General features: G+C 50.1%; 1 protein-coding gene across 1 annotated transcript in view; it reads left to right on the top strand.

Annotated features, from left to right (window-relative positions):
• Nucleotides 1-11,741, top strand: part of LOC122396797 (protein dachsous) — a 71,067-nt gene extending 59,326 nt beyond the window's left edge. Inside the window, exons 15-17 of the mRNA XM_043395483.1 lie at nt 4,491-4,787; nt 8,797-9,253; nt 9,413-11,741. Coding sequence (XP_043251418.1) covers nt 4,491-4,787; nt 8,797-9,253; nt 9,413-11,741 — 3,083 coding nt within the window. The remainder of the gene's footprint in view (nt 1-4,490; nt 4,788-8,796; nt 9,254-9,412) is intronic.
• The last annotated feature ends 2,728 nt before the right edge of the window (nt 11,742-14,469 follow it).

The following is a 14,469-nucleotide window of genomic DNA, read 5'->3' as shown; positions in this document are numbered from 1 at the left end:
ATTAGACCTTTTGCGACGCGCTGGCGATCTAATTGCCCCCGATTGCAACCAATGTTTTTTCCAGGATCCGAGAGTAGAAATTTTTCAGCGACAAAAGGTTATTTTGGGACGTTGTCCTTTCTCGATTATCTAGGGCTCGTCGAGCAATGATAAAATTGTCGAAACTATGGCGCACACTTTGGTGTCCCCGTACGCGCGCGTTTCGGTCACGACGGTATTAAATATATTCTATCGAGCGGCGCATCGGCGGAATAGAAGTGGTAGCAGTCTCGTTTGCGCCGGAGTGAAGTTTTATGGTGATACAAATTAGATAGCGATCTTCGCGTTGCCCCGTTGGCGCGCGAGTACGCGGCCTTTCGTGTCGAACGTTCGTAGAAGTTCGCAACAAGAGCTGAAAGAGAATCGCCGACGCCGCGAGACGAACAAGAAGGAGGCAGGGAAGCGGGGTGGAAAAAAGACGAGCGGAATCACGGAGAGGGAGGAAGTGAAGAAAAAGAGCAACGGGGCCCCCGAAGGGGGAGGGGGAGAAAAGTAAAGGAATCGCGGCGAAGATGAGAGAAGGGGCATCGCGACGAAGTTTCGCGATGTAAATTAAACCGAAGACTCGCTCGATTCTCGCTGGTACCGATGACGGCTCGAAACAAGAACAAAAAGGCGAGCCTCTGTCGTCCGGGAGAAGTCAGAGCACCGTACCGAGCGAAACTTTGGCCAATTACGTCCTCGTCGAATCGCGTTCATTATTTACCGCGTTCCTCTTATTTCCCATCGCGCGACGTCTCTATCGTCCACAGCCCGGTTACTCCTTTTTCCCCCCAGAGTTAAAAAATCTGTTTATTTTTCTTTTGCGAGTATATAGCGTCTGGAACACGAGTGGTCGATATCGCAACGAAATTCGAAATATTAACCGAGCTACGAGAGCTGAAAATGGCTCCAGCGAAACATTGACACGAGGGTGGCATTTTAAATATTCTGAGAGCGATTAAGTAATTGCAAAATTCATTTCTTATGAATGTAAATGAATAAAAATGCTGCTTGAAATTTAGAGAGAAAATATTAAATGCAGAGGGGCAGATGACGGTAGCATGCTCGAGGCTGGCGCTTGCGCGTCAAACTCGGGGGCCACCTCCGCCGGGTGCCGTTCCATTGAATCGTATCTGTCAATGGGGAACAATATGAGAGACGAAGAGGGTCCGAAAAAGCCGGCAAACGACGGGCGCAGGAAAGAGCACGAGCTACCCGAACGAGCATTCGCAGCCTCGCCTAAGTTATGCAGATTGTTCCGCAACAGTTGGACTTTAATGCCGGCATAAATCCTTTGCCACTTAACTTTATACTTCGAGAGTAGTATGCACTCCTACCACGGCTGACGCTTCTCCGTCCTCGTTCCGCCCGCCCTTCGTCCTGTTCTTCCTTCCCACTCCGTTTCGCGGTCCCCTTTCGACCTTTTCGTCTCGCGGGCGTCTCTTTCTTGGACCGTTTTGCGACTCGAGCCTAACGGATCATCCGCGCTTCACTTTGCCACGTAGAAACGTCTCTTTCTGCGCTCGCGTGGGCGGACCTTCCAACGAGCTTGCCTAAACAGATCTCGATTTCTTTCCCGTTAACTTCTCGAAATTGAATGCGTCTCTTTCCAATAATTATCCGCGACACGCAATCTCGGAGGTGGAAAGTAAATATCGGTGGTCCAAAAGTCGAGCAAAATAGGGAAACACTAACATTAATCCCTTGTCGTGCAAAGTTCTTGATGTCAAGTTTCACGACTCATTCGCCATCTTATGTATTAAAATCAACACAAAAAAGGGAGGAAAATAAGGAAAAAATGTAAAGGAGACTATGTAATCGATGTAAGAAATGGAAAATATGGGGTCAAAGGGCAGAATATAGAGCACCCCAACGCACCCAAATATATAACTCAGATCTATTCTTTTTCGTGACCATTTCTTGTACGAAACTTAAACAAAATTAAATTTGACAAATTATTTGAAATGAAATCGTATGTCAAGGGGTTGATAGCGAACAGCTATCGCGTTTATCGCGTGAAATGTCGGAATTTGGAGTAGTTTTGAGGCGGTATCGGAGTACCCCGCGCGAATGAGAAACGATCCCGAGCTCGCGACCGGTCGTATTTCAACGAAGCGCACAGTAATTGTTTTTAATTATCCCGGTGGACGCGGCGTATGTAATTATCGTTGGGCCTAAAACGAGAGGTGCGGTTTTGCCGATGTTTGATAGCCCCCACGCCTTTGTTCCTGAAGGGGCCCCGGACGCGTACGTTCGCCGGGAGTACGCATGCCCGCGCGCGCGCGCGCGACCGCGACCAAGCCGAAGGAGGATTTAATCGACAGCATCGATCGAATCGGTTCCGAAAGTGGCACTGACACGAGAAATCGAAACAATGGTAGACCACCGTCGAGCGGATTTTCCGTACAAGGAGCACACCGACGACGTATCGTATTCGCGTGCACGCTCGCCGCCGATCCGCGAACGCCCAGGACCTCCGGTAATCAGAATTAACTCGATATAACTTACGAAGATCGAGTGCTCGGCTCAGAGAATTTATTATTTCGAGAGGAACTCGACGACGCCGCGTTCTTCGTAAGCTTCCGCGGCATTCCACGCGATTACACCGCGTTTACCATACCCGCAAACTACCGATTTTCCGACGCGCGTTTGCACGCTCAACTATTGATCCCTGAAAACACGAGAGTAAAAGTGTTTGCACTTGTTTGTACCTTGATTCTTGAGACATGGCGGACAGTGCCCTGTTCGAACGAACAGTTTGGTGAGAGTCGCGAGTCCATCCTTGTTTGAACAGCTCAGCTGACGTGACAAAGGCGTTTTCAGGAATTCCTACTCGACCAAACAGTTCGAGACGATGTCGTAAAATGCGTGGGCCCCGGAACCACGGCACACTCGCCTATTAATCGACTCGACAAAACAGTAAATCCGGGCACTCGAGCGCCCAGGCGTCGTAAACGATGTTCGAGTCGACTAAACAATTTAATGAACGCGGTAAATAACGTTAGTTTATAGCAGTGTGACGCGTCGACTGTCCTCGACCGGACGATACGTTAAAAGCGATCATCGATGCTCCCTGTTCGATCAAACAATTTTCTATGGCTCGTCCCTTCCGGGAAACTGTCGCGCAAAGGGGATGACGCGTTCCTGGCCTAATAGAGAGATCGTACCTCCACTTCCGAACCGACGAACACTACCGGAACTCGGGGAGTACAGAGTGGGCTGGCCACGTGGTCGTCGGAGGGACACGGCCGCTCTCGAAACCGATTTACACGACTTTAACGATCGGCCGTGAAATTTACGAGCGGACGTGGCCGCGTGCTAGTCCTCTGGTCCCAACCAGGCACACCGCTCCGCGAAATAATTCTTTTATTGGCGCAGGTGTTGGCTCCGTTCGCCGCGTATCAAACGACCCGCCTCGCGAAATTGCGCTCGAGACGTTTGCGAACTTTTCGCTAATAACGATCTCCTCGTAGACATTCTGGTGACCGCGTGAAATTAACAGGGGGTCAAATCAGCTGGTCTCGAATTTTTTTTTAGGGACTATGAGCCAGCGAAGTTTACGATTTAAGTGAAAATTTTTTAGACACACTTATTTACATTTAACTTTTCACCTAAATTTCACCGAAGTGGCTGGAGGCAGAGTATAGTCGAGGAGTGTTGTTTTCGATATCCTGTCGGCTACCGTGCGCCCAACCCTTTCGTAATTTGCCCGCGGCACGCTCGAGATTATCGCCTACGATGCGCTCACGAATCTTTCGAGGGATTCGCTCGGCCTTCTTAGCACGAGCGAGATAAAACGAGCCGATAGTACGGATTCAATGCATTTTAAACGCGACTCCCTCCGAGTGTCTTTAAGTTCGCGGAAGCGCGCCCTGGTCCCCGGAGTTCCAACGCCGCTCTATATACACACGTATCGCGAATGATCGTACGCCGGTGACAAAGTGGCTTCTCTGCCCCGTGTAGAAAAAGACGAGGAAGGACCAGGGCCTCCGTAACGACGCCATTCATCAGTAACAACGGTGTCTGGCATTGTGCGACGATAAAACGACTGCCGGTTCGATGTCGCGGTTAAACGGTTCATCAACAGCGACTCCATGCTTACGATTATGCTCCTTTCACTCAGTTTTCTCCAAAACACTCGTTTCTCAAAATTTAAAATCCTAGACACTGGCAATTTACACATTCATCTGTTGATTTTAAGGAGAATAAATTGACTCAGATTTACATGAACCGATACAAGCTCTCTGCGTTACAGGACTTATAACATGAATATTTTAAAAATATGTACCCAGCACTAATTGGTAGCCTCAGACGTCGCGTAACAAGTACGCAGACTAAATTCTTCATCATCGACACCTTCAAGTGCACATGCAACATCCTTAAGACTGTAAACAATCCAAGGATGGCCATTTTGGATACATTTTTAGAATACAATTCGGGTATTAACGTGTGAAATTCTTTGGACGCAGGTACAACGGTGGGTACGGTGTTGACGACCATCACGGCGAACGACGTGGACAGTTCACCTGCTCTGATCTATCGTTTCGGGAACGTGACGAACCCAGGACCGTTCAGCATCGATCGTTACGGAGGTAAGGTCGTTCTACGGAGACGTTTGGACGCGGAGACGCGGTCGGAGTACAGCCTCCAGGTGATCGCCAGCGACGGTGTCCACGAGGCGACCACGGACCTGATAGTTCGCGTCACCGACCTGAACGACAACGCGCCGAGGTTCCAGCAGTCGGCGTACTTAGCCACCCTGCCAGGTGAGTAACACCGACAGAAATCTCATGGAATCTCCGTGGATCGTTATCGGTGCGCTCGGACGCGCGACAAATCTGTTAGGCAAGACGGTACAGCTATTTTGATGCTTTTAATCGGTGAATCCCACGGGGAACCCGGGGAATTTCAGTTTTTAATCGATCCTCTCGTGGCAGCATCGGGATCGCAGGAATTTATCCGATGTTATCCGACGCTTGTTAATTCTCTCGTACAGTGGGTGGTCGAATTATTAGTCAGGCGCGTTAAAAATACATTTTCCAATCGACGAAACAGGCATTTTCAATGAAGTAGATATCTCCTTCGTTGTACGTCAAGTTCTCTTTGGCGAGAAGAGCTTTTGATAATATTTCTACAGGCCTCGAGTGATCGTTGTTGGAACAAAATGTGTTAACTACTGCAATTTTTGTCCTTTTGACGTATTAGCTTTCGAATCAACGTTTAGACCCGTGGGAACAATTAATTTTTGTATTTTAATCCCATAAAGAAGAAGTTACTGCTTAGACCAGTGATTTAATATGGCGACCGAATAAGAAACAAAGTAAAAAGGCCCATAAAGGCCTTCACTACCGATGGTTTTTGCCTTGTATCTTTATCGTAAAAAGGAAAAACAACCTCGCTTAATAGGCGCGTACCACACAAAATATGAATTACGAATATAAATTGGTCCACGGCTACCACGACTCGGGGACTCGTTCTACTTCCACTGTACACTCGTACGATTATCGGACGATAAATATAATTCCTGACACGGAATATAATGACTTTGAAGCATAGGGTTTCACGGTATCCCGTATTACTCGGCGCGCTATTCAAATTTAGCGTCACTCGTTCGAAGGTAATAAAGGTGAATATCGGCGGGGCCCTTCGAGCCTCTCGTCTGTTTAATTACGCGGTAATAAAATGCCAGGTTATCGAGTCCTGACAACCGCGTCCGCCGGGGCGACGGAAAAATGAGCAATTGGTGCCGTCGAAGGCCACGCGTCCAGAATAAACAATTCAATATTTCATCCCCTCCGTTCTCAAGACTCTCGCGATAATAAAATTAAAAATATTTATTCGCTGTTTCTGTTTTTTGTAAGAGTATTAAATGCGTGACCATCACGGACACCATTTATTAGAAATATTGGTCCTTCATTTTGGTAGTTTTAGTCTTTTGGGACGATGAGGGGAGGAGCTCGACGGCCTTGAGCGGCCAGCTGACTGTTGGCCCAACGACGATCGTTAAAGGGTCGTCTATTCGATCGACATTCCGTCGAAGAAATCGCGCCGAACGGGGAACGAGAGCCCATCGCGAGGGAGTGGGGAGGGGACGTAGGAGGGGGACGGGCCCCGGGGCAAGCCCCTCGGCGCGAAATAAACGCGAGTTTAAAAACTGGTTTTTAGTAGACACGCGTTGTCCTGTTGCCCGTGTTCCAAACTCGAATTGACACCGCGCCAAGATAAAGCACGCGAAAGAGACGCGACCAACGAATGAAGGAGGCGCGCGAGAGAGAGCAGGAGGGTGAAAACGATGAAAAAGAAAGCCCGGGGAGAAGAGTGGGGGGAGAGAGGGGACCGATGAAAAGCTAGCTGCCCGAACGGTGAAGGGAACGAAAGGAGAAACGGAGACGGATGAAAAGAAAAAGGGGAACGAGACGGAGACGGGTGTATCGGTCGGAGGGAGATGCTTGCAGGGTGGACGGGGAGTATTGCGAACGCCTTGCACATAAATAAACGCGAGGACACCGTTTGCCAGGCAGCCGAAAAGCCGCCTTCGCTGCAACCGCCGGCCGAGATCGCCCGTTTCGAGGACTCTCGAAACTTATTAAAAATACATAGGCCCGCGCCTAATGGTGCATTTCGGCGAGGGGGGGACCGAGGGACCACGAGGGAGGGCTGGATTGGCAGGAGGTGGATGTGGAAAGAGTCGAAATGGAGAACCGGGGAAGCTCCCACGGCGACGGCCTCGCGAATTTGCATCTCCTTCTCTGTTCGTCTTGCACGGGGCCCCTCGCCGGACCCGCGAAAACGGAGGGGACAATGGAAGGGCCCTGGAAATATCTTGCTTCGCCGGGAAGCTGATCGATAACGACGCTGGGACCGCGAACGAGAAAGAGAAACACTCGAGTCCACGAGTACGAGTGCAAAGAAATATTAAGGGGTAGCGAGCGGAGTTCTTTACTAGAGAGTTCTCCCATTCGAATAGTAACCAAATAAAAAATATTGTCGACGATTTCGAGGTAGCTTCGTTCACCCTGCTTCGCGAGGGATGAATTTCAAGGTGTATCAAGGTGTCCAAGGAAGGCAGGATATATTCTGGAAGGGATTAATGAAGCGAAGAGAGAAAGAGAGTCCTCCCACGACCGGTAATAAGAATTGGTCCCAGCAAGGCGTCGTGACGCGAACACGCATACGTCCACGGTCATACGCACCTCGCAATAATTATAGAGTACCTGTCACTTCTCGGTTAAGATCCCCACCTCACCTCCTCCTACGAGGTCGTCCCTACCACTTCACCACGGACATCCCCAAAGGGCTGCGCGGTCCGTGAAGTTTTATTTCGGCCTCTCCGCCCCTTCCCCGTCCCGCGTTGTCTCCGTCCGACCTGGTCGTCGTCTGGTCTCTTTGTCTCCCTCGCGCGCCTTGGGTCCGTAGCTTGGCACATTAATGCCGAGTTATCCGACGATTTGAAACGCATCGAAATGATTTTTGTACGCTGCAGCGGAGCCGGGGCCCCACGGCTCGGCCGGCCGAGCGATTTATACAACTGGTTATTATTTCATACTTCCGTTCAGCCCGATGTCAGGACGGCTTATCCTCCTCCTTTACCGAGAAAAGAAAGAACTCGGAGGTGGTGGCGCGCCGGTGGTGCTCCTCGAGGACGTACCACCGACAAAAAGAGGCGGAGGGTACTTGACCTCGCGTCCGTGATACCCCGATCTTTGTTCCGGGGCCCCTCTCGACCGCCTTACAAAATCGATCCCACCCTTCTCGAGTCCCATTTTCTTCCCACCCGCAGGAAAACTTTCGTTCGTTCAATTCTTATTTGTTAAGATATATTTGATTCGTCTCGTTAATCTACCTAACGAACGAGGTAGTAGAGCTAGTAAGATGTACAGTGTAACGAGTTTAATAAGAGCCCCGAGGTAATGGCTCGAGAGTGGAAAAGTGAGCGACAGGGATGAGGGACCAGGCGATTAAACTATCCTCCGCACCTGTAGCTTAACTAACGCGACGATAAAGGAATGTGGAGAAGTTATCTCGATTCAAACATCATCGGAGACCTTTTACTCGAATAATTCCTCTTGAATATCGATAATCACTGTTCTCGGTGCTCGTTTCGCGAGTAAAAGTTCCCCCAAAACTATCACTTCGCAAATGAGACAGCCGAGGTACGACAAGGGCAGCAATCTTAATTATCCGCGTCAGCCGCAACGCCGTCGCTCGTTTTATTTCTGATGGGAATTGTAAACAGGTATCAAACAAGATGTACAACTCGGCGCGTGCAAGATCCCCGGGGGTAGAGGCTGGGAGCGCGGAGAATAGAGTGACAGGGATGAAACCGAGCGATTAGTCTATCTCTTAGGCCCATTACCTAGCGAACAAGTGTCATCTGATACTGCTCGAAAGAACGAAGATTACGAAAGGACGATAAGAACCGACCGTACAACCGAATCAATGGGCCTTATTTATCTTGCTGAGCTATAATTGATACGTATCGATACGACAGTCGCATACGTCATGCCTCAAACCGCTTGTAATGCAAAAATCGAGGCAAAAGAACCGCGCCGGACTCTGGAATTCAAAATCGATACCTCGGGGCCTGACGACCAGTTTTTCGACGAGCCACCGTCGAAGCATTTCTATACTAACGTTACGAATCTCTCTTTTGGGTATAGAGGATCCTAGCGATCCTAAATTTATCCTATAGAATCACTTTGGCGATGTCGATAGAACAATTAGAATCTAATCACACGATCGTCGTCCTAACTCTGTTCTTTTTTTCCTGTTTAGAGGGACGCGGAGACCTGCAGGAGATTCTGACGGTGAACGCGACCGACGACGATCTCACGGAGGACAACAGCCGCGTGCGATATTACCTGCTGAAAGCTACCAAGGGCTTCTCGGTGCATCCTGTGACCGGTGTCCTGACTGTTAATCGTACCGCGATACCCAGGCCTCTGCCCAAAGAGGTGGAGCTGGCCGTGGTGGCTGAGGATTATGGCAAACCACCCGCTTCGTCCGTGAGTTCCGTAGTGGTCAGGCTGAGCAGTCTGAAGAGCTCGCTGCCTGGCAAGGAGTACAAGATCACGGCGAAGGAGAACTCTTTGAGGGGCACCACGTTGATGAGGCTGTCCGACGTGGACCTGTTGGACGGTAGCATCGTTGCTGGCGACGAGAGCGGAACGTTCGAAGTGTCCAGGGGCAAACTGATCCTCTCCAAAGCCCTAGACAGAGAAACAAAAGACAGGTAAGAACTAGTTCCACAGGTTTATATGCAGGTCGTTTGGTCTGTTGGCAAGAGTCAACGTGTTAAGATTAAATGGTGTGTTCCACCACCTTGCAAAATGACCACCCACAACAATAACACCAATATTAACCCCACGCTAACGACGACTCCCGTTTGCAGGTACGTTCTGCGCCTAGGCTCGAAGAACGAGAACATGACGACCGGTTCCCTGGTAGGGGACGAGCCCGTAACCGTGATCGTCACCGTGGAGGACGTGAACGATAATTACCCGCGGTTCCTCGAGGAGCTCCACCAGGTGTCGATCAAGGAGAACGCGGCTCGCGGGACCATCGTGGCGACGCTACGCGCCAAGGACGACGACCTGGCCGGGAGCGCCGCCGCGAGCCTCGTGTACGAGATCACGTCTGGAAACGACGGCGGCCTCTTCCGGGTGGAGAAGACCACGGGCGCCGTGCTGGTGAACGCGACCCTGGACTGCGACCTGGAGCCCGAGGTCTACAATCTGGTGGTGATGGCCTGCGACAGCGACCCAACTTCGCCGTTGTGCGCATTGGCGAGGCTACGAATCCGCTTGGAGGACGTGAACGACAACTCGCCCAAGTTCCCAGTCTCCGAGTACCTTGAATTTGTGGGCGAGAACGAGCCCATCAGGACGACGGTCTTCTCCGCTCGCGCCTCAGACCTGGATCGCGGCATATTCGGTTCACTGAACTACTCCATCGTCTCCGCGGCGGCAACCGGCTTCTCCGACATCGACGACAGCTGGAAGCTGTTCGCCGTGGACGCCAAGTCCGGTACAGTGACGACGCGCGCTGTATTCGACTACGAGCTGAGGAACCGGTACGCGTTCACGCTGAGGGCTACGGACACTGGGGGACGAACCGCCGCGGTGAGAGTGAGGGTGGAGATCGAGTCCAGGGACGAGTTTTACCCCCAGTTCACCGAGAGGATGTACAGATTCGGGATCAGAAGCGGGGCCCAGGTGCTCCCGGGTACGGTGATCGGTCACGTGACGGCGACGGACCGCGACAAGGGTCCTGATGGACGGGTGGTGTACCAGCTGACCTCACAGCATCCGTACTTCAAGCTGAACCGCACCACCGGGGCGCTGATCGTCAAGCAGAAGCTGATGCACATCGACATGGACGTGGAGGAGTCCTCGAGGCTGGTGGTCAGCGCCAGCTCCGGCAGACAGGGTTCCTTGTCGAACATGACCGTCGTGGAGATCACTCTGACGGACGACAACGACGTGAACGAAGCTAGAGGCGCGACAGCGCTGGCCACTCCGACGGACGTTGGTACCAACATGGCCGTGGCGGCGAACGGAGGCCTGGCTGACTGGGCGCTGGGCCTGCTGATCGCTCTTCTCCTTCTGGTGGTCGCTTTCGGGGCTATATTCCTGTACCTCCATCTTCGTAATCGCAGACACAAGAAGCCGGGAACGAAGCCTGGTCTGAACGGCGAGAGCAACGCCACGGCTTCCAACAGTTACGTGGACCCCAGCGCCTTCGACACGATCCCCATCAGAAGCGTGGGTGGCGTGGGCACAGCGGGTAACGTGGGTTCCGGGAACGGCAATGGCGGGAACGGCGGCGCCTCGTGTCAGTTCGCGCCGCCCAAGTACGACGAGATACCACCCTACGGGACTTCCGGTCAGTCGGGTCAGCAACAGGCCACCTCCGAGCTGTCCGGCAGCGATCAGTCCGGATCTTCCGGCAGAGGCTCGGCGGAGGATGACGGTGAGGACGAGGAGATTCGAATGATCAACGAGGGCCAGCAGACAGGAGACTCTGCCAGCGATTTATCGGTGCACAACACTCAGGAATACTTGGCCAGGCTGGGGATCGTCGATCCTCCGGCCGGCACGCCGCGCAGGCCGCCGGAAGCCCTGCCTCTCGACAGCCTGCACCTGTTCGAGGACGAGACCGCCACCGAGGCAGACATCGCCACTCTGATCTACGGGAAGATCGGCGAGCCTGGAAGACCGATGTCGGGATTAGAGGTGCCTGGTGGCCCGTCCATGAACGGATCCTTGAGCTCCATCGTGCACAGCGAGGAGGAGCTCACAGGTTCGTACAACTGGGACTACCTACTGGACTGGGGTCCCCACTATCAACCCCTGGCGCACGTGTTCAGCGAGATCGCCAGGTTGAAGGACGACGCCGCCAGTGTCCAGAGCGGAAACTCGGGCAGCAGCGGCAAGACCAAGTCTGTACATAAAGCTCCACCCCCGCCGTTGCTGACTTCCGTCGCCCCCAGATCGCTGGCGGCCCCCGCGCTCGCCAGAGGCATCCTCCCCAGGTCCCCCATCAGTCACGACGCCTCCACCTTCCCCTCCGCCGCTCTCAGTCCCAGTTTTTCCCCATCCCTCTCACCGCTGGCCACCAGAAGTCCCAGTATCAGTCCGCTGGTGCCCCCAGCCACCCAGAGGTCCGGTCAGACCGCCAACAGGGGGATACCGGTCACCGACGCGGAACTCAGGATCTGAGGACGCCTCGAGACCGACCCCCAGGGGTCACTGGACAACCGTTAATATTCGCTGCGGCCTGAGATGGGCATAACCGTGTTTCGAAAAGTGTCGGAACGATGAATAATGCATCGAGAATTTGTATTCTGATACGTAGCCAAAATGCTCAAAAGTGTTCGCGCGTTGTTTCGGTAGCTGTATCGAAGTTGTCGCCTGTATGCTGAATATATTAGCATATTACGTTTAATAGCTGACCGAGTGGAGAATACTTCGATTACGTCGGACAGTAAATTTTTATGGAACTGGTTAAACGTACGTCGTATGGTCACTGTGGCGTTTGCTCTTTAATTCATAATAAGTAAATTAATTCCTATATTTATGAGAAGTCGCAAAAATCGAGCAAAACTTTATAAATCTTACCAAGTCGTTTTTAAATAATTTATACAAAATCGTCCAGAGCAAACGACGCGTAGTACCGATAAGTATTCTTCGCCGATCATGAATGGGGCCCCGAATATAAATCACGATTTAATATTTGACAGCAGAACCGAACACGAACGCGCGAACGTCGATACGTAAATCGCTACGGAATACAAATCGGATTGTTCGTCATTCGTTCCGAGCGCCGAGCGGGCCTGTTCAGTATTTTAGAGGCGTATCGATTAGGAAATCGTTTCGATCGTGCCCATCCCTGGACGCGCGAAGTCGTTAGTGAATATGTAATCGACGATTGAAGAAGAAACGCGAGAGACACTTTAGTAAAAAGCTAATTTCGAGACTCTGTCGCGGAGTGTAGCATAGACTCGAGCCGATCGTGTGATTCCAGTGTGCAGCGCGTGTATAAAATAGAAACTCTAAGTTGACTGACCTTCGACGGGACCGTCGGAGGCGCCAAGGTGCAAATTTTTTTTTCTCATTCCCTCCACTTCGTGATATATATGTATACATAGGCGAGCGCCTCGTTTTCGCGCTTATTAATTGTTTTGTAGATAATCTCGCGTGCGCGTGCTTGAAAACGCGCGCGACACGGCGAAAAGGAGGCGATTACGCGATCTCTCCACTGCGATGATATTATTATATCGGATATGTACGATACGACTGTTACTTGCCGTTTCGATCGTCGGCCGATCGATAGATGAAAGAATACTCGAATGTAAATAGGAGACGCCAACGTGGGGGCGTTGTAACCGCTAAGCAATCGGTGTAAATAAGACTCTAACGAACGGACAAAGGAGAAATGACGATATTATTTCGCCGTATAATCAAAAAGATAGACTGCCGTTACGCGAACGAATTCGACGTTCGCGCCATGCTCGTCGAAACGCGCGGATTGTACAGTGACCTCTAAATGTTTTATAGTTTTTTTTATTATTTTTTTTTTGTTTGTTTGAGACCGAGACAAATTTGTCTCGAGTGTTTCATGGAGCATGGCGCGACGTCACCGCGTCGAAAATGCGTCGTCGCGAGCGAACTGATCATTCTAGAATTCGCGACTGGGCAGATTCGGACGCGCCATTTAATCCCTCACCCCCTCTATCTCTTTATTTCTCATCTAATTTTTTTACGTTGCGTTCGCCAGCTGAACGAAATCACGATGTAACGGAAGACGGAACGTCAGCCAAGTACATATACATAAATGCTAGAGAATAGATATGTCACATTTTGTATAAAAAAAAACAAACTCTTTGTACAAAGACTCTCCCGTGAGCCAAGGATCCACGTGACGGTGGATTTTAAATAAATGAATTTTTTAGGAATCCGTTGTTTTCAATCATTCACATCTTTAGAACAGCTATTTGTTTGTAATGTCTATTTTTAAGAAGAATCGACGGGGCAGGTTCACAAATTTTTCGACGTAATTGAAAACTTTCAAATCGTTCTGGAAAAATTATTTTTGGTTGCCGGGGTCCATTACAATCATTTTTAGTCATTACACATATCCCCGAAATCCTACGCACTTTCGAGAAAAAAATTCCTTTCCAAATATCTAATGTCTGACCATACATTGATATGTTTCCCTGAAATTTCAAAAATTTTTTGAAATCGTTCTTTAAAAATTATTTTCAGTTGAGGGGGTCAATTACAATAATTTTTGGTGAATAGACATACCCCCGAAATCCTGCTCACTTCAGAGAAAAAAATTCTTTACCGAAAATATAATGTGTGACTAACACAAAACATAAAAAATTTTAATTAATTTCATGAGAAGTAGTGCAAATACACAGCTGCGCTTGGGAAGAAAGCACCACAGGATTAGAGAGGTCACTGGACCAGACAAAATTCTCCTGCACAATTTTTTTTCATCGTCGTATTAGAATAGAGCTGTCCTGACAGCCTAAATCGAACAGGCATACTTTTTTTTTGTATCGAGTTTCGTACTCGTGTACCCTACGACAGCAGGGATCATTGGAGGGTACAAAAAGGGGGACTTAAACCCCTTTGGTCCCTATGACTATAGGGGATCCCCTCCATTGATAAAAAAAATCTATTATCCGAATTTAAATCCCTATTCTTTGTTAGCTTCCTCGAGGATGAAACGAAACACTTGTATGGCAACATCGATCTTCAAAATCTAGGCAATTTGGTCGCTTTTTTGTATTCCCAAGCATTGAAATTTAATTGTAATACAACGGAAATAAAATAATAATTGATCAAAACACGGATTTGCCGAGCATGGATAAGGGACGATCGAAGGTAAGAAATAACGCACGTTCTCGTATAAACCTTGCATCTTGTTATACAACACGTT

This window comes from Colletes gigas, unplaced genomic scaffold, assembly GCF_013123115.1.
Source record: "Colletes gigas isolate AHSC1104 unplaced genomic scaffold, ASM1312311v1 Colletes_gigas_Sc00001, whole genome shotgun sequence".
NCBI classification, from domain to species: domain Eukaryota; kingdom Metazoa; phylum Arthropoda; class Insecta; order Hymenoptera; family Colletidae; genus Colletes; species Colletes gigas.
This window is presented reverse-complemented; position numbering and strand designations above follow the sequence as displayed.